Genomic DNA, 23,386 nt, shown 5'->3' with positions numbered 1-23,386 from the left:
CTGGCAAAAGCAGGCATCTTGGCTTATTGAGCGCTTTGTAAGTGTTAAGAAAAAATATTAATAGAATTTGTTAAAAGCAAACTCCTAAGATAATTTTTATAACTTCTACCCAATATTAATATAACAAATTGGCCAAGCTACTATCTTGAGTTAATAACATTCATTGGAGGCCTTTAGATTTGAAGGAAGGATTTGAATTGGGATCCCCTGCTTTAGAAGAATTCTCCTGATCATTTTTTATTGTAGGGACCATGTCAAAGAGAATAGCAGTTATTGGTTCTGGAGTAAGTGGGCTGACATCCATCAAAGCTTGCCTGGAGGAAGGCCTTGAACCCACCTGTTTTGAGCAAAGCAGTGACATTGGTGGCCTATGGCGATTCACAGTAAGTAGATAGAAAATTTTTAATTGCTTTCTTATAGAAACAAGTATAATATGCAGACAAAGTTTGAAAAACTGGAGTAATGAAATCCTCTTAGGAATTTTCCTCTTCAAAAGAGAAAGAATCATATACAGATTATTGTTCTAAATCTGACAGCAATCCTAAGAAAAATGTTGTAGTTGTGTACAACCTTTTATGAACTGAATGTAAAGGTTAATCTAGGAATATGTATCTCTTAGAGGGTCTTCCCCAGGGCATAGGCAAACAGGATGGGTCAAAAAAGTTAAGATGCCACAACTGCATGCTTGAACTCTCACCCTGTTTATGTAGATTGGATGTATGATGCATGTAAAAAAAGTCTAAAGCCCTCTCCTGTCAACATAACATTCATCAACAATTGGTCCTAAGAGCCAGCCAGGCATGATGTTAGCTGTGTATTAAAAAATTAACATTTTTATATAGAGAGAGAGAGCCTGCAACTGAATGTTGTGTCTAATTCTAGTTGGTTTTGGGCTGAGCCTTTAGTAGAGTTGAACTAAAGATACTTTGTGCATTGCATGAAAAATATAAATGAACTTTCCAGCCCCCTCCCCCCCATGAACTGCATATTACTAGTAGTTCCATTTCATTACAGTATAATTGATCGATTATGCACCATTAAGTCATTATTTACCCTTAGCCAACCATGCAGATACATCTGCTCTATCCCTAACCTGATCTTTCAGGTCTTCCTCATCACACAGTAATACTTGCTCAAAAATTTCCAATAAATACTCCTTCATTAGGCAAATCTGCCTGGAGACCTACTAGCATAAAATAAGATCACTTTTTATTTTCAATATTACAAAGATTTGATGCATCTTTCTCAACACTGCAACTCAGCTAATGTCCTAGTGTTTAATCAATACCACCTATTATTACTGACCGTTACTAATGAAATATTTTAGCCTCTCATCCAGAATTGAATATATGACTGCATTCTATGAGTTACTTATTGTCAAGTCTGCTTTTTAAAAGAAACATTTTCTCAGATCACTAAGAGTACTATAAGTTGTTTTTAAAACAAGGCACTTACTTCTTATCGTTAAATGGCTTTCCATTTGAAGGAAAGAGATACTCTTTTACTATAGGTAGTCTGTGTTTTCCATACATCAAGTTCTTAATTTCTGAAATATTTTTTGCATAGTTAAATTAAACAAAGCTCAGATTCTTGCAATTTTGGTAGTATAGACCTGGATAGATTTGGTTCTAAGTTCATTTTTTTATAGGAAGAATGCAGATAAATAAATGTGGTCAATATCTGTTAGAATGAAGAATGAAGCTTGGCTCTTGTTCATTGTCGAGAATTAATGTTAGAGATACTAAAGAACCAGTATTAAGGTCATACATGGTGGCTTTCTTTGTAGAGAACATTGGAAAAAAGGTTCTTTTTATATTCTTTAGGAAACTGTAGAGGAAAGAAGAGCAAGTATCTACAGGTCACTCACCAGTAATTCCTCCAAAGAGATGAGCTGCTTCAGTGACTTTCCAATGCCGGATAACTTTCCAAACTTTCTGCACAATGCAAAGTTCCTGGAATATTTGAGACTGTATGCAAAACATTTTGATGTGCTCAAATATATCAGATTCAAGGTGAGTATGATTGAATTCCCAAGTGGCCATATGGATGCTTCATACGAGTACTGTTTAAATCAGTGATTTTCAAACTTGGCAACTTTAAGATGTGTGGATTTCAACTACCAGAATTTTCCAGCCAGCATTTGAAAAACACTGATTTAAATAAAAGAAAATGGAAAGCATCTCTGTAGTAGCAGTAAGCATATTGTATATCTCAGAGGACTACATGACATGTACATTATATATTGATATCAATTTACCAGTTTAAATAAACCAAGGCAGCTCTAAGTAGAATGAAGTACAGTAGTTTATTAACCAGGTAAAACATATAACTGAGAAAATAACCATTTTTTATACAGAGGAGCAGTTAATGAAATAATCAGAACTGTAAAAGGCATCCCTTTGATGGTGTATTTGTTTTCCATCAAGCCCAGACACAGCACTTGAACTCTGAAAAAGAGTGCAACCCTGTCCTGCTTTGGTTGCAAATCTCCTTCTTGACTGGCAAACTTCCCAATCTAGAGTAATTCCACTTCATCTAGTTTATCTATCTAATTAATCTAGTGGTGAAGGCACCAAACTAGAATCCAGGAGACTTTGAGTCCCACTTTAGGCTTAAAAGTTAGCCAGGTGACTTCAGGCCAGCCGCTCACTCTCAAACCAACTTACCTCCCAATTGTTGTTGTTGGGAAAATAGGAGGAGAAGAGAATATTAGGTATGTTCACCAACTTGAGTTATTTATAAAAACAATAAAAACAGGACAAAATACATTTTTATGCCACTACAATTGCAAGTCGCAATGGTCATTAAGTGAAATGTCAAGGCTAATGGCCTCCCATCCCTGCTCTCCCCAATGAATCATTAAACAAATGTACAGGTTGTTAAGTGGATAACTGGGTGCCTCGAGGTGGGAGAGATCCTTAGAAGCCTAGCACAGACTCAGGCCCACCTGCTCTAGGCCTCTCCCACCCTCAAGGGACTTGATGCTCTCAGTCCCTTGGGATTCCCCCAGGCCGAGTCCTGCTGTCAATCTGGTGTTTCAGTGATGTAAGGGAGCCTAAAGAAGTTACTAGAGCAGGGAGGAAAGTTATAGCTTGTAGGCCTCAGCCAACTGCCCATTCAGCCACCCGAGGGACCACTCACCTCAAGGGCCAAGCAGCACCCAACTTACCTTTCTTTTTTACAGAGGAGCCTGGGCCAAGCAAGGCGAGGCGAGGCTTTCTTGCAGAGACCGCCAAACTCAAGACAACTCTGTGCTAATCTTCTAACAAGTGGTACTTCTCAAGAGACTGTGGGAAGCTCTGTTTTTTTTAGGGAGGCTCCCTTTGTGGAGATTCTGTTATTTTTAAAGAGGTCCTGTGAGTTTGCTCCCTAGTGTCTCAATAATTTTTTCACAGTGCCCCTTGTTCTCAAAATGTGCACTGCTGCAACACTCAAAAGTCTCTGCTTCCTCCAGTCCACCGGAAGAATGATTGGTGTATTTATTCCTCATTGGCAGGTGACACTCGGTGGGAGATAAAACTGGCTGCAAGGGGAATTCACCTTAATTTGTTCCACATAAAAGGGGCGTTGTCTTACCTGAATGCCTTTTCTCAGCACGGAGATGGAGGATCCACCCATTGGTTATGACTGTATTCCTGCCCAATCAGATCAAGCCAGCCAAAGTTGTCACACCCGTCCTGGACCGTAGAGATCCCAGATTTTGCCGCCAGCATAGCCATTGACTGACACAAGACGTAGTGGCTCATAAACTAAACTAACCCAGGTTTTAAAGACCCAAGGAAAAAAGAGAGAGAGGGAGGGAGTGGATCCTCCATCTCCGTGCTGAGAAAAGGCGTTCAGGTAAGACAACGCCCCTTCTCCAGCACTGGAGATGGAGGGTCCACTCATGGGACATACCAAAGCCTACTGTCCCTGAGGGTGGGTAGTAGACTGGTCCAGCGTGGCACTTTGGCATAAGACCTGTTGGAGAACTCTCCTGCCAAAGGAGGCCTCTGCTGAGGCAAAGCTATCTATCTTATAGTGTTTAATGAAAGGGGATGGTGAAGCCCATGTGGCCGCCCTGCAGATCTCCTCAACGGAGGCCTGGGTGGCCCATGCTGCAGAGGTGGCTGCGCTGCGAGTGGAATGAGCTGTAATTCGCCATGGAATTGGCAATGACTCGGCCTGGTAAGATTCGGCTATGCATGCCCGTATCCACCTGCCTATTGTGGAAGAAGAGACCTTCCTACCTCTGTTGGAGGAGTAAAAGGAAACGAATAGGGCTTCAGATGAACGGAACTCGGCGGTTCGTGATATATAGTACCGAAGTGCCCTGCGAACATCTAGAGTTTGCCATTGATGTTCTAAGGCGTGTGATGGGTGAGGGCAAAAGTCCAGTAGAACTATCTCTTGTGCCCTATGGAAGAGAGAGTTGACCTTCGGGACGAAGGTGGGATCAAGAAGGAGGATTATCCTATCCCTGAGGAAGACGCACAGGTCATCCCGGATCGATAGAGCAGCCAGTTCGGAGATGCGTCGTGCAGATGTGATAGCCACTAAGAAGGCCACCTTGTGAGACATGTAGCGGATGTCACACGTACTTAAGGGTTCAAAGGATGTTTTCGTGAGCGCCTTCAGGACCTTTGGTAATTCCCATGAAGGGTATCTGTGCACAGAAGGGGGTCCGGTGTTGGTGGCCCCTTTTAGGAAGGAATGTATTAATGGGTGATGGACCAAGGGCTCCTTTGAGTCACAAGTGAGTACTGTGGACAGAGCAGCGACTTGTCTGCGCAATGTGCTTGGGGCCAACCCTTTCTCTAGTCCCCTTAATAGGTAATCCAGGATGTGTGGTACTGTGAGTTCTGGGAGGGACAACTGTTGCTCAGAGCACCATAAGCGGAAGCTCTTCCATGAAGCCTCGTATATGCGGTTCGTGGATGGGCGACGAGAGGCCTGGATTATTGAGATGACCCCTGGGGAGCAAAGTCCCCTTGATAAGATCGAGCGCTCAAGCGCCAGACGGATAACTGGAGCCACTGAGGGTCCGGGTGAAGGATAACACCCTGGCTGAGGGAGACCCTTTCTGGGAGAACTCGCCAAGGATCTGTGACAGAGAGACTCATCAAGTCGGCGAACCAAGGTCTCCGCGGCCAGTATGGGGCCACCAGGAGAATCTCCGCTCGTTCCCGAAGGAGCTTGCGTATCACCGCTGGAAGAAGGGGTAGGGGGGGAAAGGCATACAATAGACCCTGTGGCCATGGGTTCCGGAGGGCATCCGTTTTCTCCACCCCCCTTGAAGGGAACCTGGACATGAATCGGGGCACTTGAGCGTTGGATGGGGACGCAAAGAGGTCCACAAGCAGGAGGCCGAAGCGGTGGCAAATTTCCCTGAAGATCCTCGGATGGAGGCGCCATTCCGAGTGATCCACCGTTGACCTGCTGAGGAGGTCGGCTTGGGTATTTGCTTTCCCTGAGATATGATCGGCTTTGATTGATGCTACATGGTGCTCTGCCCATGATCCTAATAGTAGAGACTCCCTCAGGAGAATCTGAGAGTGTGTGCCTCCCTGTCTGTTCATGTGTGCCTTGGCTGCAACATTGTCGGTGAGGACTAATACGTGCCGACGCTTCACCTGGTTTTGGAAATGGCGGAGTGCCAGGTGAATTGCCCTTAGTTCGAGCCAATTGATGTTGTGACGGAGGTCCCTGGTGGACCAACGTCCCTGGGTCCACTGCGATTGTAGGTGTGCTCCCCAGCCAAACATGCTGGCGTTGGTTGTGATTATCAACCGGTCTGGTTCCTTGAAGTATGACCCTCTGGTCATGGCTGGTGATAGCCACCACTTGAGGGACTGTGATACCTGTTGCGGTAGCTTGACTTTCCTCTTGGATGCGCTGAGGTTCTGCCTCTGGAAAGGAAGCATGAACCATTGCAGCCTCCTGGAATGGAGTCTGGACCATGGAACTATTGCTATGGCCGAGATCATCTTCCCTAATAATTGAGACAGGCTGGCTAACGATACTGCCCGACTTCTGCGTGTTTGGAGGGCTAACTCCCGTATGCTGTCCCGACGCTCCTGTGATAGGTATACCCGGCACTCTACGGTGTCTATGATGGCCCCGAGGTGTAGCAGCCTGTCGTGGGGTTCAGGTGGCTCTTCGGAAAGTTTACCGAGAACCCGTGGGCCTGGAGTAGCTTTAGCACCAGATCGATGTCCGACACGGCCGACCGTGTGGACGATGACTGGATTAGGATGTCGTCCAGATAGCATTGGACTCTGACAGGCACCATTCTTAGATGAGCTGCTAGAACCGCCAGGATCTTGGTAAATACCCTTGGTGCCGATGATAGACCAAATGGGAGCGCTCTGTATTGGAAGTGGCGCCCCTTGTATACGAACCGTAGGAACCGGCGGTGGGCCAGAGAGATAGGAATGTGGAGATATGCCTCTGTGAGGTCAATGGACGTTAGGAAGTCCCCTCTCCTTACGCTTCCCAAGATGGATCGTAACGTTTGCATTTTGAATTTGCGATATGCAAGATGAAGGTTTAGGCTCTTGAGGTCTAGAATTGCCCTCCATCCCCCTGAAGCTTTGGGGACTACGAAGAGCATGGAGTAGAATCCCTGACCTCTCTGGTCCAGTGGTACCGGTTCTATGGCTCTTATGTGTAATAGGTGTTGAACAGCTTTGTTCATTAGTCTTTTCCTTATTCGGTTCCGGGGGTATGGACAAGAGAGGAACCGATTTGGAGGGTTGGATATAAAGTCCAGGAAAAGACCATGACGAATGGTGTTGAGCACCCAGATGTCCGTGGTTGTGACCTCCCATTGGTGGGCAAATAGGGAGAGTCTGCCCCCAATGGGAGGTGTCGATAAGCTGTCACTTGGAGCAGCGGAATGGCCTGCTGTTCCCCCGAAAGGGCCGTTTGCCTTGGAACTGCTGCCTGAATCTAGGAGTCTGCCTATCAGGCTGTCTGTCCTGTCTATCCTGTCTGGCTGGAGATGGTTGAAAGGATTGTGTATAGTTGTATCTGGTTGTATGAAAGGCTTGTCGCCGGGAGTAATAGGTGGGACGTTTGTCCGGCCTTTTGAGGACATGTTTGCGTATCTTATGTTTGTCCTTGTTCTCTGTGAGGTAGGGGTTCAGGGCATCGCAAACAATCTACCTCCCTGATATGGAGCTGCTGCCAGCTTCCACTTGGTTTTAGCGTTGGCTTGCCAGTTTTTCAACCACAACATATGGCAGCCTGTAATGTTGGACGCCATAGCCCTGGATGAGAACCTGGCAGCCTGGAGAGTTGTGTCCGAGGCATACTCGGTGGCTGCCACCATTTTGCTAAGGTCCTGGTGCGTGCGGGTATCCTCTATTGGGATCCGGGCTTGAAGCTGTCGCAGCCAGCAAAGGGCGGACCTATTAAAGAATGAGGCGGAGGTTGCGGCCCTGATCGCCCAAGCAGATGATTGGTGTGTTCTGCGAAAGGTGTATTCGCATTTACGATCTTCATTCTTAAGGGCCTCCGAAGGATCCCCCAAGATAGCCATGGGCGATACTAGGGGCCCCAATGGTTCATCTATGGACGGTACCTCCAAGGTCTCTTCCAACTCCCTGGCAACACTGTACAATTTTTTGTCAGTGTTACTCGGGAGAAGGAGGGAGGCCGGAGATGCCCACTGTCTGCGAATTGTCCTCAAGAACAGCGAGGGACAGGGGATGTGGTGTTGAGTTGCTACAGTTTCAACAAAATATGGATCTGCCTCCACGTCCAGGTCAGCTGGGACGTTGGAAGAGGAGGATTGAGACCCGAGGTGAGCTGTGGATGTGGCCTTGCGAAGTAAGGTGACAAAGAAGGATGGATTGAAGAGCCCGCTAAAGGAGGGTGCCTCTGGGGGAAGTTCCTCCTCCTCGGACATTGGAACTTCGTGTTCGGTCTTGACCTGAGTAAGGTAGGAAGTCTCAGAGACTGATGACCCACCTGGGGAGGGAGGGTTGTCGTAGCCCTCGGACAGGTGTGGTGTGTGGCAAGAAACTGCGTTTACTGGCTTGGGAGTCAGGTTCCTGGCATCAAGGGCTCTATCAACTGCCTGAGAAATTAAGAGGGCAAGGCGGTCCTCATTTGGAAGGTACCCCGTCTCGCTTGGCCGCAAGCCTGCAGCCGTAGGAGTAAAGGTGGCTTCAGGAGTTCCTTGAGGAACGCTTGTAGAAATGGATTGAGGGATGGATAGACACTCGCTTGGTCCGTACTGTGCGGTGGAATGTGAGGATTCCCCCGCTGACCAGATACCCAAGGGAGATGAGGGGGCTCCTAGGGGCAATTCCAGGTCTAACTCCTGGGACTGAGCTGTTTCCAGCCTGGCCCTTTTCTGCGCCTTGGAAAACTCCCTTTCCAAGGCCTGGTGTCTCCGCTCAGTCTGTTTGTCTGCTCTTTTTGAGCTTTTGGTGGTAGATCTTACCTTGGTTCTGGTCATCGTTTTCTCCGCGCCCTCCAGACTAGGTAGTCCTGATGAGGATGGCAGAGCGCTCTTAGCTGCAGGGCCCGAATCGCCCATACTCCGATGGCACAGGAACACGAGAGGGAGCTCCTGGTATCTGGAGAAAATGCACTCTGGGTAGGAATAGGCGTGCTAAGGGTGCGTCCGTAACCCAGGTGAGGCTGTTGCGTGGATGAGGACAGGCATGCTAATAGGTACGTCTGCAATCCACTATATTTTGGCACGGATAAGGACAGACACTCAACAGGGGGCGTCTGGAATCCGGCTGGTTTTGTTCTGGACGATGGCAGGCGCACTACAGGGGCGTCTGGTATCCAGATGAGCGCTGATCACCAGTTGGCACTCCTTGTCTTCATCCAATTTGGATAGGTTTGATTAGAAAATTCCTTGAGAGATACCAGTTCTAGGTAAAGGGAGTCTCAGTGTTCCAGTTAATTATTAGTATAATTACTCAATCATCAATTAATTATTAATTAACTTAACTAATCTGCCTAATTAATTTAGTTAATTTAGTTTAATTATCAATTGATTATTAATTCAATTAATTAAGTAATCACCCCCTTGATCGGGTGATTGAGATTCTAATCACTATTTAATTAATTAAAATTAATCATTTAATTATTATACCATATCACTTAATTAATTAAAAATAATCATTTAATTATTATTCAATTGATGGTAATCAGTTTCCGAACTGGTAATCCGTTCCAAACTGATTACCTACTTAATTTAAAATTAATCAATTTCCAAATTAATAAATGAATTGTTCCAGATAATTTAAACAATTGATTACAAGTAATCAGAGTTGATTAGGTAAAGGTCCGATCCAGGGACCACGTTGTCCAAGATGGCGATCGTGCTAACAAAGACAAGAGGTGACTCCGAAGGAGAAAGCAAGGAAGCAACCACAAGTACGGACCTTAAATTTCCCGCCGCAGAGCTTGATTTGCCGGTCAGCTGCTGAGCAGCTGATCGGCACTGAGCGGGGGAAGCGCGCGCGCTCAGATCGGCGATTCCCCGACCGAGGAATAAAGATTTCAAAGATACTGGAGGAGACTCCGGTTAGTTTTGGAAACCCTGGGGTTTTGAATTCTTTTGGGTACAAAGGAAATCATCCCTTCACTCTGGCTCCCCTCGGAGCTGTCTCCGCAGGCTCCGGTTGAGAGAAGATTGCCCTTTAAATTTTAAAGTTCGGAGGACTAACACCGTTAGTCCTCAGAAGCAGCCTGCACAAAGGAACTTTCTTTGTCTTGCCAGTCTGAAGTTAATGCTTTAGAGGGGAGAGGAAGAAGGAGCCCCTTCAAGAATATCCCCCCCCTTTCAATTAAATTTCTCCTGTAGGATTAAATTAAATTAAATTAAATTGAATTGAATTAAATTGAATTAAATTAGGAGTAAAATCCCAGCTAGAAAGGTATAAAATGGAGGATCCCCCAATGGAAGACTAAGAGCCAAGTTTTCACGTCTGTCCTGGGCGAGATCAAGCCAAAATCTGGGATCTCTACGGTCCAGGACGGGCGTGACAACTTTGGCTGGCTTGATCTGATGGGGCAGGAATACAGTCATAACCCATGGGTGGATCCTCCATCTCCAGTGCTGGAGAATCTGTAAAGACAGTTCCAATCAATCAGCCTTGTCATTTCACCTGGCTGAAGAAATGCACATCAAACATGGCCATTATGTAAATCCCAGACTTGTTCTTTAACTTCATAGCATTCAAAGAAATAAAATGAGATAAGCCATTTTAGTAGCCAACAATTACTGTATATAATAACTGTGTCCCTTCTCGGTTTTTATATTAGTCTCCAGTTGTCCATGTAGAAAAATGCCAAGATTTCTCTACTACTGGTCAATGGAACGTGATTGTAGAGAAAGATGGAAAGCAGGAATCCTTCACCTTTGATGCTGTCATGATCTGTACAGGACATCAGATAGAAGCATATACTCCACTGAATTCTTTTCCTGGTATGGCTTGGCTTAACAGAACATTGAAACTGAATGTTTTTGCAAATGTTTAGGAAAAACACATTCTAGTTGGAGTCCAAGGATCCAGAGATTGGGGGTGAGATAAATTCAGCTCTGTTATAGGGACCAATGAAATAGCCATGGATCATGCTGAAATGTGGGGTGATGTTTAATTATATCTTGTAAATCAAAAGTCCCCAACCTTTTGGGCACCAGGGACCGATTCCGTGGAGAGAGATTTTTCTGCGGACCGGAGGGTGTGTAGTTTTGTGTGCTGCCTGCATCCCATGGATGAGGCTTTGCTTGGTTGTGCAGACCGGTTGCTGGCATGCCGCGGCCCAGTACCACAGCCCAGGGCTTGGGGACCCCTGTTGTAAATGATACATAACAAAGAACCCGATTCCTTGCTTGGCACATAGATGCCAATGGATGGAAATGGAAAGGAAAATGTTACAGACCTGAAAAATATAATCAGAAACAGTATTTTACTTAGCTTTTTATATTTGATTATAGTTTTATAGATTATAGTTTTTACATATAAGGAGAGATTGAAGGAAGTGAATAAGTACAGCTTGGAGCACAGAACGAAAAGGGAGAACATGACTGAAACCTTTAAATATATTAAGGGTGTGAATAAGGTTCTAGAAGGCAATGTTTTCAATATTAAGTAAAAATCAAGAACACGGAACATAACCTCAAACTGAAGGAGGAAGTTCAAAAGTAATGTTAGAAAGTATTGCTTCACAGAAAGAGTAGTGGAAGCTTGGAACCAAATTCCAGTGGATGTAGTGAGTCAATCATCAGTAACTGAATTTAAACAAGCCTGGGATAAACACATATCTGTCATCTGACAAAAATTAAATAACAACAACCCCCAGTGAGACACTACCTTGATGTGGTTGTGGAGCTTGTGTGCTCTGAGGAAGATGAGAGCTATGCTAGAGTCAATCATACTGGACAGGTCTCATCAGAGGAATCAGACAAGAGGAGAAGGGATGGCACACCTTTTCTCCTACCTCTTTCCCTATTCACAACTGCCTGCTGAAGCTTACCCATCTGCTGCAGAGGGGAACAAGGCATCAGCACTTTGTTTCAAGTTTGGTCTTTAACATGTCATTGGGATAGAAGACTATGAGTTTACATAATTATATTTGTAAATAGTTATATGAAATAATGTGTATATTTAACTTAATATTTTCTTGTATATTACGTTAATTTCTAGTCACATTTAAAAAAAATTCTAAATATTTCTAAATATTTTCACTTCATTTTTCCTCCCTCAAAAGATAAGACGATTGTGTGAATTATTTCCTTCTTTCTACAACTAAAGTAGTCACATGTAACCAAACTTGAATATGAAACCCAAATCCCACACACTGTTGATTCTAAAATCTGGTATATCAAAACCAATTTTTGCAGCCTAAAATTCTTGTACTATAGTTGTGCTTTGCTTCATGGCAGGTTTTGAAAAGTTCAAGGGGAATTCATTCCACAGCCAAAATTACAAGGATTCAGAAGAATTTGAAGGGAAGACTGTTGTGATCATTGGAATGGGAAATTCAGCTGCTGACATTGCTGTGGAGATCTGCAAGAAAGCAAAGAAGGTAAAGGGAGAGTAGGTTGTTTGGAGGAGGTTATAATATTTCAGATGTGGTCTTAAGATTTTGCAGTAGGCCTAGAGCATGAAAGTAGATGACTCAATTCAAAAAGGACATGCATGAACATACACAAACACACACACACACACGGGAACAGGAATAGGAAAAGTGAAAAGGATACAGAAAAATATAGGTTTAAATATAAAAATTGCATACCATACTCCTGGGTGGTTTTTTTTACAAGAACAAATGGTTAGAAGGCATCCTTGAAATAAGAGTAACATGCATCCATCAGTTTCTTACAAAAGAAAGATTTCCCTGGGCCTTCTCTGCATTTCTTGAATTGTAGAATCCATTTGCCAAAACATAAAACCCAATCTAGTTAGTGGAAAGCAAAACAAATTCATTCCTGGCTTCATCAAAACCACCTGGAGTGGATAAAAGAGGTTTCACTTTTCAACTGGGCAAACACTTTGACTCATGTAATAATCCTGAAATAAACTCTGCATTTGCCAGATTAAAATAATCTCACCTATTCTGTCCCAAATTACCAGGGAAGGGAGGATAATTCCCCTTCCATCTCTAATTTCAGTGTGCCAGAAGTAGAAAACAGATACACCACAGAAAAAAATAATGCAAACAAATGAGTTTTAAATGTCTCATGACAAACACCATAGAAAAGGCAAAAGTGATTTGTCAAATTCAAGCAAATGATATTCCAGCCCAATTCACAATGCTAATCTTGCTCCTGAATTTTCCCTGTATAGATTGCTGTTTGAATAATATGTACTGTACTGCTTGCATCACAAATCTCACATATTATGAAATTTGTTACAACAATGAAATATTATGACCTTTCTTAGAACCAGCTAAACTTTACAACTTTGTAAGTGTTTGAATTGCTAAGAAATCTATTTTAAGCTAATTTAATGAGAAATATATTTTCAAAGAGCTAAGGATGTTTAGGATCTTTGACCAGTCACTGATCTTATGGCCACAATAAGTGCTCTTCATTTCTGGGCAACAGAATAGCTTCAGAGTACTAACATTTCCTTTTCTCAGAACTTCAGAAATTCTTTGGATATTGAAATCTCATGGGGTGAAAAATGAATCTCTATCCTTCCCTCCCCAAATTTGCTAGGTTTTATGTACTTTGGCCTATTCCCTGACTTGGTATTGTGGTTCTATAGTATTTTTATTTTCATCACTTATTTGCATAGGAAATATCCACTAGGTGGGACATATCGAAATCCCACACCTTTACCAGCAAAGCATAGAATTACAAGATAATCAAGAGCTAAAATCTATAGCACCCCGTCCTATAAACTACAGCATGAGTTTGAGATTTATGTTGAAAAAAAGCTGTTCCTTTGAGAATCAAAACAATATTAACACCTCTAATTAGAAATTAAATGATTAAAAATAGCAGAAGACTATAGAAAAGTTCATATTTATAGTGGGAAATGATCCTGTGCGATCATCATGTACCTATGCCCAAATGTTGTAGTAGGTTAATGAAAAGAAAATTAGTTTCAGGAAAACGATCACATCAAAATAGAAATTTTCAATCCTTCTCTTGTGGTTCTGTAGGTGGTCCTCAGTGCCAGGGGAGGCACGTGGGTGATGAGTCGAGTATATGACAATGGCTATCCTTGGGACACCATCTATCACACTCGCTTTATTAATTTTATCCGAAATTCTATCCCATGGTTTGTTTTGAAATGGATGACAGAACACAAGATGAATCAATGGTTCAATCATGAAAACTATGGTTTGGTGCCTCAAAACAGGTATCTGAGGAGAAATGCACTTTTGTTGCCTTGCTGACTTCCAGAGATTTATTCAGCAGTAGCATATATCCTTGAAATCCCTTTCATTTCTTGGGTATCATTTTGCTGGGTGTTTTTGCAATTGCAATATGAGGACTCTTTAATGAATAGAGCATGTACAGACATATAGGAATTAAAACCAATAGCAAAAATCAATAATCCAACTGTCTGAAGTTGCAGAAAACATTCCAACTCCAACAGACAAGAATAATAAAAACCAATCAACGGCAGAGCTCACTCAACACTCCCTACCTCTCCCTGTCCCCACCCAAAATGCCTGGGGGAACAGCCAAGTCTTTATTGGCTTAACCTTAGAGCATGTAGGCGAAGCAAATGTGGTGTCCTTTCAATTACTTAATAGTCTTTCAATTGTCTTAATTGCAGGTGTACTGTATATACTAAAGTTAATAATAATAATAATAATAATAATAAATTATTATTATTATTATTATTATTATTATTATTATTATTTCAACCTTCCCTGGAACCTCCAGTAGTTCAGGTTGGGGGACGAGTCCGTCCTTGGGATGTGGTAAAGTCTGTTTACCGACAGGTCAGAGAAGAATTTTTGAAGGTCACAACCTCGTAAGTGGCGAAGACCTTCGTCCAACAAGGTAACCAATTAACAAGAAACTGTCAGGAAGTTTCTCCTTAGTTCTAAGTTGCTTCTCTCCTTGATCAGTTTCCATCCGTTGCTTCTCGTCCTGCCTTCAGGCGCCTTGGAGAATAGCTTGACTCCCTCTTCTTTGTGGCAGCCCCTGAGATATTGGAACACTGCTATCATGTCACCCCTCATCCTTCTCTTCGTTAAACTAGACATACCCAATTCCAGCAACCGTTCCTTATATGTTTTAGCCTCCAGTCCCCTAATCATCTTTGTTGCTCTTCTCTGTACTCTTTCTGTGGGAAATCAAGCCCCCAAGTGTCCAGTTTCCAATTTCAAGGTTTCTGTTTCTTTTTAAAAAAAAGAATATTAACAATATGTGCACTTGTTCAGGTATGTACAGATGTAGGTTTTAAAATGAATAGTGAGTTATTCATACCTATGCAGGGACAAGGCGAGAAATATCCTTTTTAAAAATGTTTATCTTTCCAACAATTCCTCTCCCCTCCATTTACAGGATTAAGTGGGAGAAAATGTTGCAAAACAAATTCTAGAGTTTTGAATTTCCTCTTCCTATTTTTCCCATAACAACAACCCTATGAGGTGTATTGGTCTGAGGTTGTGACTGGCCTAAAGTTACCCAGCTGGCTTTCATGCCTGTTGTTAGTTGCGAAGTTGTGTCCGACCCATCGCGACCCCATGGACAACGTTCCTCCAGGCCTTCCTGTCCTCTATCATCTTCTGGAGTCCATTTAAGCTCACGCCTACTGCTTCAGTGACTCCATCCAGCCACCTCATTTTCTGTCATCCCCTTCTTCTATTGCCCTCAATCTTTCCCAGCATTAGGCTCTTCTCCAGTGAGTCCTTCCTTCTCATTAGGTGGCCCAAGTACTTGAGTTTCAACTTCAGGATCTGGCCTTCTAAAGAGCAGTCAGCGTCTTTTAATTTCTTGGCTGCAGTCCCCATCTGCGGTGAACTTGGAGCCCAGGAAGATAAAATTTGTCACTACCTCCATTTCTTCCCGATCTATTTGTCAGGAATTGAGAGGGTGGATCCCATGATCTTGGTTTTCTTAATGTTGAGTTTCAAGCCAACTTTTGCACTCTCCTTCTTCACCCGCATCAAGAGGCTCTTTAGTTCCTCTTCACTTTCTGCCATTAGAGTGGTATCATCTGCATATTTTAGGTTGTTGATATTTCTCCCGGCAATCTTAATTCCAACTTTTGATTCATCTAGCCCTGCCTTTCTCATGATGTGCTCTGCATATAAGTTAAATAAGCAGGGCGACAGAATACAGCCTTGCCGGACTCCTTTCCCAATTTTGAACCAATCAGTGGTTCCGTGTTCAGTTCTCACTGTTGCTTCTTGACCTGCATATAGGTTTCTCAAGAGACAAATAAGATGGTCTGGTACTCCCATCTCTTTAAGAACTTGCCACAATAACTCACAATCTCTTGGTTTCCAGACTGATGCCTTAACCACTAGACCAAACTGGCTTAATTTTTAATTTTTAATTAATTTTTAGTTAAACATTTTAACATTTAAAATTAAGTTTAAATGTCAGACCTACCCAATCCAATCCCTTAGGAAAGAAAAGCCTTCAACTCCATTTGATGGTTGCAGTAAAATCAAGCCAGCTCTGAAGTCCATGCTCACTGGATAAAAAAATAAGGTGTAGATTTGCCCCCCAGCCCATCCCCCCCGTGACCAGTCCATTTCCAGCTAACCGCAGCTCGCCAACATGTTTTGAGAACTCTGAGATGTTGGGGGGTAATCCGCATACTTCTCAGGTGCCTGGTCATGGGATGCTGGTACAAACAGGATCCGGCTGTTCTGGTCCTTCTCATCTGTCATTCTCCCCTTTCCGAGTTCCTATCATGTACATACAAAGCTTTATTGTCTTTTCATCTTTCCCTCTTTATTCCTTCTCCCCTTCTTCTTTTTTATGGCAGGATGCCTATGAGCCCCCCCCCCCAAAACCGAGCTAGGCAAATCTGCCCCTCTTGACAGAGACATTAGTCCTGCAAAACAAAAAAGAGAAGGGAGGGAGAGATACACAAAATTTTCCAATTAGTAAACAGTTCAGTGCAGCTTATCTGGATGTTTTTAAGCAGTTTGGGGGTGTTAATATGTTGGGAATTGACCCATTCAGTTACTGAGAGATGAAAGTCTTTCCAGGCTACCAAATACTGGGTTTCCCCCTGATATATGCAAGAGTCCAAAATGTCTTTGACTTCAAAGTGCTGCTCTCCCTCAATCATAATGGGGTCGGGAGATGGTTGTGATTCAGGATGCAGGTGGCTATTTCTGGACCATATTCTTGCATGTATGTCCAAACTTGTGCTAGGAAGAACCCTAATTGCCTGGGGTCTCTGTTGAAGTTTACTCCCAAGGCTGGTGCTTGTGTCCTCTCAGCCATGCTGGTGCTGCTCCTACAGCCAGTGCAGGCTGGCTGCGGGGCCAGGCGCTGGGGCAGTTGCAGTTGCCAAGGGGCAGTTGCCACTGCTGCTGCCATTGCGGTGGTAGAGGTAGTTGCCCCCTCATTTACCATGGCTGGAGCTGGTTGGTCAGTGGGTTGTGCACCCAGGCTAAAGCTTCTTGAGCTTTGAGACTACCAAAAGCCCCCATCAGAAAGTTTATGGCTTGCTCCAGCATCCAGTCATCTTGCTCCGGCTCGCTTGTACTCAATTCTTCCTCTAGTTCCTCCAGCTCCACTTGGGTCTCTCGCTGGCAGCTGCCTCGGCCTCCATTGGTGAATATCACTCCCATGGGTTTCTCTTCCCATTTTTCCTTCTTTCTGACCCTGAAGGACCATAGGGGTCTTGGTGGGTTGTCCTCTCCCAGCCATCCAGGTCCTTTTACTAAAAGTGATGGTTGCAGTAAAGTCAAGCCAGTTCTGAAATCCACGCTCACTGGGTACAAAAATAAGGTGTAGGTTTGCCCCCCAGCCCATTCCCTTCCATTTCCAGCCAACCAGAACTTGCCAATATGTTTTGAGTACTCTGAGATGTTTGGGGGTAATCCACATACTTCTCAGGGTGCCTGGCCATGGGATGCTGGTACAAACAGGATCTGGCTGCTCTGGTCCTTCTCACCTATCATCCCCCCCCTCCCAATTTGCTCTCATGTATACACAAAGCTTTATTGCCTTTTCATCTTTTCTTCTTTCTTCCTTCTCCCCCTTCTTCTTTTTTATGGCAGGATGCCTGTGAGCCCCCCCTCAAGCTGAGTCAGATATATCTGACATTAAAATTAGTTTAGAAGAAAAATGGGAGATGTCATCAAATTTTGGTGGGGAAAGCCGTTTTGTATAGAGTGAGTTATGTTACAAAAATAAGGAGCGATGTTAGTGTAGATTGACTTAAGAAAACTAGAATGAGTTCCTGAGGAAATATAATGTTTATCTTCTGGGAAAGGCTCTTCTCTTCATTGAATATGACAAAATTGAATTGTACAAAGTATTATGAAAGTGATAATATATTTTTCTTAGCAGTACTGTTCCATCTATTGTTTGTATATTTTAGGTACTTGATGAAAGAGCCAGTGTTCAATGACGACCTGCCAAGCCGTATCCTGTGTGGATATGTGAGCGTGAAGCCACTTGTCCGGCAGTTCACAGAAACCTCAGCCATATTTGAAGATGGGACAATGGTGGAGAATGTAGACATTGTCATCTTTGCAACAGGCTATAGCATTGCATTCCCTTTCCTGGACAAGTCAGTCCTTGAGATAGAGGATAATCGTGTCTCACTGTATAAGCATGTCTTCCTTCCTCATCTGGAGAAGCCAACCTTGGCTGTTATTGGTCTCATCCAGCCTCTTGGGCCTATTATGCCCACTTCAGAATTGCAGGCACGCTGGGCTACAAGAGTCTTCAAGGGTAAGATTATAAAGAAGATGAATATTTTATATAACGTGATGCCAATAGGGGGAATCATGACCTGCAGAGTAACATGCTGACTTAAGAAACTTGAAATCTAAAATTTGACACTTGATAATAATAAAAGGAAATGAAGAACACTACACTTACTCAAGGTACAGGTAGCCCTCAAATTACAACCATTTGTTTAATGACAGTTCAAAGTTACAATGGCCTTGGTAAAAGTGACATATAACTTCTACCGTTACTCACACTTAAGACCATTTACACTATCCTTGTAGTCATAAGATTGCAATTCAGGCATTGGCAGCTGGCTCACAATTTAAGAACTGGTAAGATGAAGTGATATTAAAATGCTCTCTCTAAGAATGAAATATAATTTTTATATATTAGTTACAAAAATTATAAAAAAAATAGATGACAATGGTAATGATTATAAAAACAACAGCAACCACATCCAGGATTTTTACATTACTGGGAAGAAAAATAGGATTCTTTTTGGAGGTCAAGTGTGGGTTATAAACCACTTAAGCTTGTGCATGTGTATACCTTGTGTAAAACTGGAATGGACTGCACTGAGATAACTATCCTGCTGTAATGTCTTCTCAGAGGCATAAGTGGTTTGTTCAGATTCAATTTTTTTTTCCCCCTAGGGTTAAGCCTCCTGCCTTCAGAGCGTGCCATGATGGCTGATACCATTAAAAGAAATGAAAAAAGGATTAAGTGGTAAGAGATTCTCCTAGGCATTGGCATATATAGAGAGGGTAAGGGGTAGCAAGGAATGAAACCTGTGTTGTAATGGTTAAAGTGCAAGTATTGTCCATTATATATTTGCATGCAATATCATCATGCAAGTAGAAAAGAACAGAAGCTGTCTTGTGACATTGCAACACACATTTTGACATTTGGGCATCAACATGGTTAGGACTGGATCTTCCTTATTTTGAAGATACTTCTCCATCTTATAAAGCTTCCCACAAATTTGATGGGACTAAACATGAAGATATGTTATTAATCTCTGCTACGGATCGGTGGGCAATATTTTTTTAAATAGTTAACTTGAGAAAAATATCAGAAAACATGCTTTGGCATGGGTTTATAACAATAGAATAGAATAGAATAGAATAGAATAGAATAGAATAACAGAGTTGGAAGGGACCTTGGAGATCTTCTAGTCCAACCCCCTGCTTAGGCAGGAAACCCTATACCATTTCAGACAAATGGCTGTCTAATCTCTTCTTAAAAACTTCCAGTGTTGAAGCAGTAACAACTTCTAGAGGCAAGTTGTTCCACTGATTAATTGTTCTAACTATCAGGAAATTTCTCCTTAGTACTAGGTTGCTTCTCTCTTTGATTAGTTTCCATCCATTGATTCTTGTCCTGCCCTCAGGTGCTTTGGAAAATAGCTTGACTCCCTCTTCCTTGTGGTAATCCCTCAGATATTGGAACATACAATCATGTCCCCCCTCATCCTTCTCTTCATTAAACTAGACATACCCAATTCCAGCAACCATTATTTATATGTTTTCACCTCCAGTCCCCTGATCATCTTTGTTGCTCTTCTCTGTACTCTTTCTAGAGCAGGAGTGTCAAACTGCCAGCCCGCTGGCCGGATGCGTCATGCCAAAACCGCGCCCACCCAATTGCTGGCAATGGAAAAAAAGTCACGATACATCATGACACGTCACATGACGTTGCAAGTTTGACACCCCTATACTAGAGTCTCAACATTTTTTTTACATCATGGTGACCAAAACTGGATGCAGTATTCCAAGTATGGCCTTACCAAGGCATTATAAAGTGGTATTAATCCCTCACGTGATCTTGATTCTATCCCTCTGTTAATGCAGCCTAGAACTGTGTTGCCTTTTTTGGCAGCTGCAGCACACTGCTGGCTCATATTTAAGTGATTGTCCACTAGGACTCCGAGATCCCTCTCACAGGTATTGAGTGAGCTACCACCTGCACTGTACCTGTGCATTTGGTTTTTCTTGCCTAAATGTAGAACCTTACTTTTTTCACCATTATATTTCATTTTGTTAGATAGCGCCCAATGTTCAGATCTGTCAACATCCTTCTGTATCTTAAGCCTATCTTCTGGAGTGTTGGCTATTCCTGCCAGCTTGGTGTCATCTGCAAATTTGATGAATTCCCCATCTATCCCCTCATCCAAATCATTGATGAAGATATTGAAGAGTACTGGGCCTGAAACAGAGCCTTGGGATATCCCACTGCATACTTCCTCCATGTAGATGCCGTTCCATTGAGGACCACAGGTTGAGTGCGGTTGGTCAGCCAGTTATGAATCCATCTGGTGATGCTGCTGTCTAACCCATATTTTTCTATTTTATCTACTAGTAGGTTGTGGTCTACTTTATCAAATGGTAGATACTTTATCTACTTACTGAAGTCCAAGTAAATTATATCCACAACATTCCTCTGGTCCATTAATTTTGTCACCTTGTCAAAAAAATGCAATAAGATTTGTCTGGCATGATCTCTTTTTAACAAACCCATGTTGTCTTTTGGTTATGACTTTGTTTGCCTCTAGGTGTTCACTGATTAGTTGCTTGGTTATCTTTTCCAGACTCTTCCCAGATATTGAGGTCAGACTGATAGGTCTGTAATTTCTTGGATCCATTTTTTTCCTTTTTTGAAGATGGGAACTACATCATCTCTTTTCCAATCCTCTGGTAGTTCCCCGGTGCTCCAGGATCTTTGAAAAATATAGTTCAGTGGTTCTGAGAGCACGTCTGCCAGTTCCTTTGGAACCTTGGGTTGTAATCCATCTGGTCCTGGTGATTTGAACTCATCTAGGGTGGACAGGCGTTCACTTACCATCTTCTTGCCTATCTTAACTTGTGTTTCTAATCTGTTTTTACGGTACTGTTTTTGATAGGTTGGACTGTTTTTTCCCTTTATCTAAAGACAGATGCAAAAAATGAGTTAAGTAGTTCTGCTTTCTCCCTGTTGCTTGTCACCTTCTTGCCACTTTCTCCTACTAATGGACCAATCGTTTCCTTGACTTTTTTCTTGTTTTTTACATGTTGAAAGAAGCTTTTTTGTTATTTTTGACTTTTGTCTCAAGCCTTAGTTCATTTTGAATCTTATCTTTCCTCACTTCATCTTTGCAGGCTTGGGCTATTTGCCCCTCTTTCCACTTTTTATAGTTGTCCTTTTTGTCTTTCAACTTATCAGAGAGTTCTTTATGCAGCCATGCTGGTTTCTTTTGAGAGCTGTTATTTTTCTTCTCCGTTGGTATTGTTCTAGACTGGGCTTTTATAATCTCACTTTTCAAAATTTCCAAAGTTTCTTGAGTTGTTTTCCCCTTGAGGATTCTCATCCATGGAATCCTTCCCAAGCTCTCTCTAAGTTTATTGAAATTAGCTCTCTAATTTGCTCACCATGAAATAACTAAGAATGTTTTCATATTAGTAATGAAAAACCAAATATCAGTGATTAGTGATTAGTGAGGGGGCTGGATAGCAACATCAGTAGTAGTATTATTTGTTTTTCTTGTTTCTAACTTTATCATTTAGAATTTTGTGTGGTGACTATTTCTGTTCAGACATAAAATGCTGCAGGGAAGAAAGAAAATGCAAAATGTAGAACTGAAGGTTTTTACTTTTTAAAATATAAATAATCCAATCAAGTGCTCAAAACATGGCATTTCAACAACACTACGTTTAATAACATTTCCCAACATTTTAATTCACTTCATGCAATGGAGTGAGTGGGAGGGATAGAATTGACAATCTGCTATTAGAAAGGGAATAATTATTTCCATCACAAAATTGTAACTCCTCTCAACTACTATCTCTTTATTTTCCCCACCTACAAAGGTTTGGCACCAGCCACAGTCAGTCAATTCAAACCGATTTCATTGATTACCTGGACGAGCTTGCTGCAGCCTTGGGATCAAAGCCAGATCTATTCTCACTGCTGTTGTGGGATCCCATACTAGCTTGGGCCATGTTTTTTGGGCCCTGCAACCCTTTCCAATTCCGTCTGAAAGGGCCAGGCAAGTGGAATGGAGCTAGAGATGCCATCCTCACCCAGAGGGAGCGGATTATTAAACCCACGAAAACACGAATTGTGAGCAGCTCTTCAAACCACACTCTGTTCTCCCTGCTCACAGCCATTGGTCTCCTTGGTATCTTGGCTGCATTTTTCCTTTTCCTTGTTCAGCATTGATCTCCACCCTAAAACACATTAGTGACAACTGCTTATGTCCAAACCATGCTTTTTATTCCTCTAATGATCACCTTAGGCTTACCATCTACACCTTAGTTTCTGTATGCTCACAAACATAAAAGAGGATCTTATGAGAAACTATGAATTATAAATGAGGAAAAGATATGGAAAATGAGGAGGGGGAAATGCAAGAAAGAAAAAGGCATTTTTTTTAAAGAAAGGGAACTGAACGTGCAAAATGCAGCTTTAAGGTGCTCCTACAACATGCCTATTTTTTTATTCCTTTTAACATTAGAAAACAGTGTGAATTGCAATTCATTCTTGAATTTTAAAAAAGGAGCAAATTTGGATTTCATACTTGAATCATAAAATGCTATCCAGAACATGTCTATCAATGTATAAAGGCAGAAATATATATTCCATGAAATGCTGTGATATTCCTCTACGGGGCCTTGCTCAAGGAGCTTAGCTTTTATACAAAAACTGTCATCATGGTTGGTGTAGTACAGGGATGTCAAACTCAATTTCACTGAGGGCTGCATCAGCATTACGGTTGCCCTCAGGGGGCCAGGTGGGTGTGGCCAGGGTGGGTGCGGCCTACTGGGTGGGCGTGGATGGAGTGGGTGTGGCCTACTGGGTGGGCATGGCCAGCTCTACATCATTCGCGTCAAGGGTGCCTGTGGGAGCCTGGGCAGGAGTGGAACAGATCTGAGGGTCTCTGGCAGAAGGGGGTGGGACCAGGGCAAGTGCCAAGGCATGGTCCATTGGAGGAGCCTCACTGTTCCTCTCAGGCCATGCAGGGGGGGTGAATGGTGGTCCAGGCTGCTGGGAGCCCTGGACAGCAGA

The 23,386-nt window shown here is 42.8% G+C and overlaps 1 protein-coding gene across 5 annotated transcripts; it reads left to right on the top strand.

Moving 5' to 3' along the window:
• Positions 1–245: 245 nt before the first annotated feature.
• Positions 246–22,579, top strand: LOC107302881 (dimethylaniline monooxygenase [N-oxide-forming] 2-like). Of its 5 annotated transcripts, XM_015832042.1 has the most exons (9): positions 252–383; positions 1,824–2,012; positions 10,273–10,435; positions 11,897–12,039; positions 13,624–13,823; positions 17,991–18,346; positions 19,000–19,072; positions 20,705–20,707; positions 22,189–22,579. In XM_015832042.1, the coding sequence occupies exons 1-9, from the start codon at positions 252–254 to the stop codon at positions 22,538–22,540; spliced, it is 1,611 nt and encodes a 536-aa protein (XP_015687528.1). In that variant the 3' UTR covers positions 22,541–22,579. The 5 variants fall into 5 exon arrangements, with proteins under 5 accessions (XP_015687526.1, XP_015687528.1, XP_029143144.1 ...); XM_015832040.2 differs by lacking the exon at positions 20,705–20,707 and having other exon boundaries at positions 246–383; XM_029287311.1 differs by lacking the exon at positions 20,705–20,707 and having other exon boundaries at positions 19,000–19,064; positions 22,181–22,579.
• Positions 22,580–23,386: the final 807 nt, after the last annotated feature.

This window comes from Protobothrops mucrosquamatus, unplaced genomic scaffold (assembly GCF_001527695.2).
Source record: "Protobothrops mucrosquamatus isolate PMUCROS unplaced genomic scaffold, P.Mucros_1.0 scaffold_294, whole genome shotgun sequence".
Classification (NCBI taxonomy): Eukaryota; Metazoa; Chordata; class Lepidosauria; order Squamata; family Viperidae; genus Protobothrops; species Protobothrops mucrosquamatus.
Note: the sequence above shows the minus strand (reverse complement) of the source record. Positions and strands in the feature narration are given on the sequence as shown.

Excerpts from the sequence above, each read along its gene's own strand:
- LOC107302881 (XM_015832041.1), top strand. The coding sequence starts at position 252 with ATGTCAAAGAGAATAGCAGTTATTGGTTCTGGAGTAAGTGGGCTGACA. Across the intron at positions 384-1,823 it reads GTGGCCTATGGCGATTCACA|GAAACTGTAGAGGAAAGAAG; the intron begins GTAAGTAGATAG and ends TATATTCTTTAG. Across the intron at positions 10,436-11,896 it reads TCCACTGAATTCTTTTCCTG|GTTTTGAAAAGTTCAAGGGG; the intron begins GTATGGCTTGGC and ends GCTTCATGGCAG.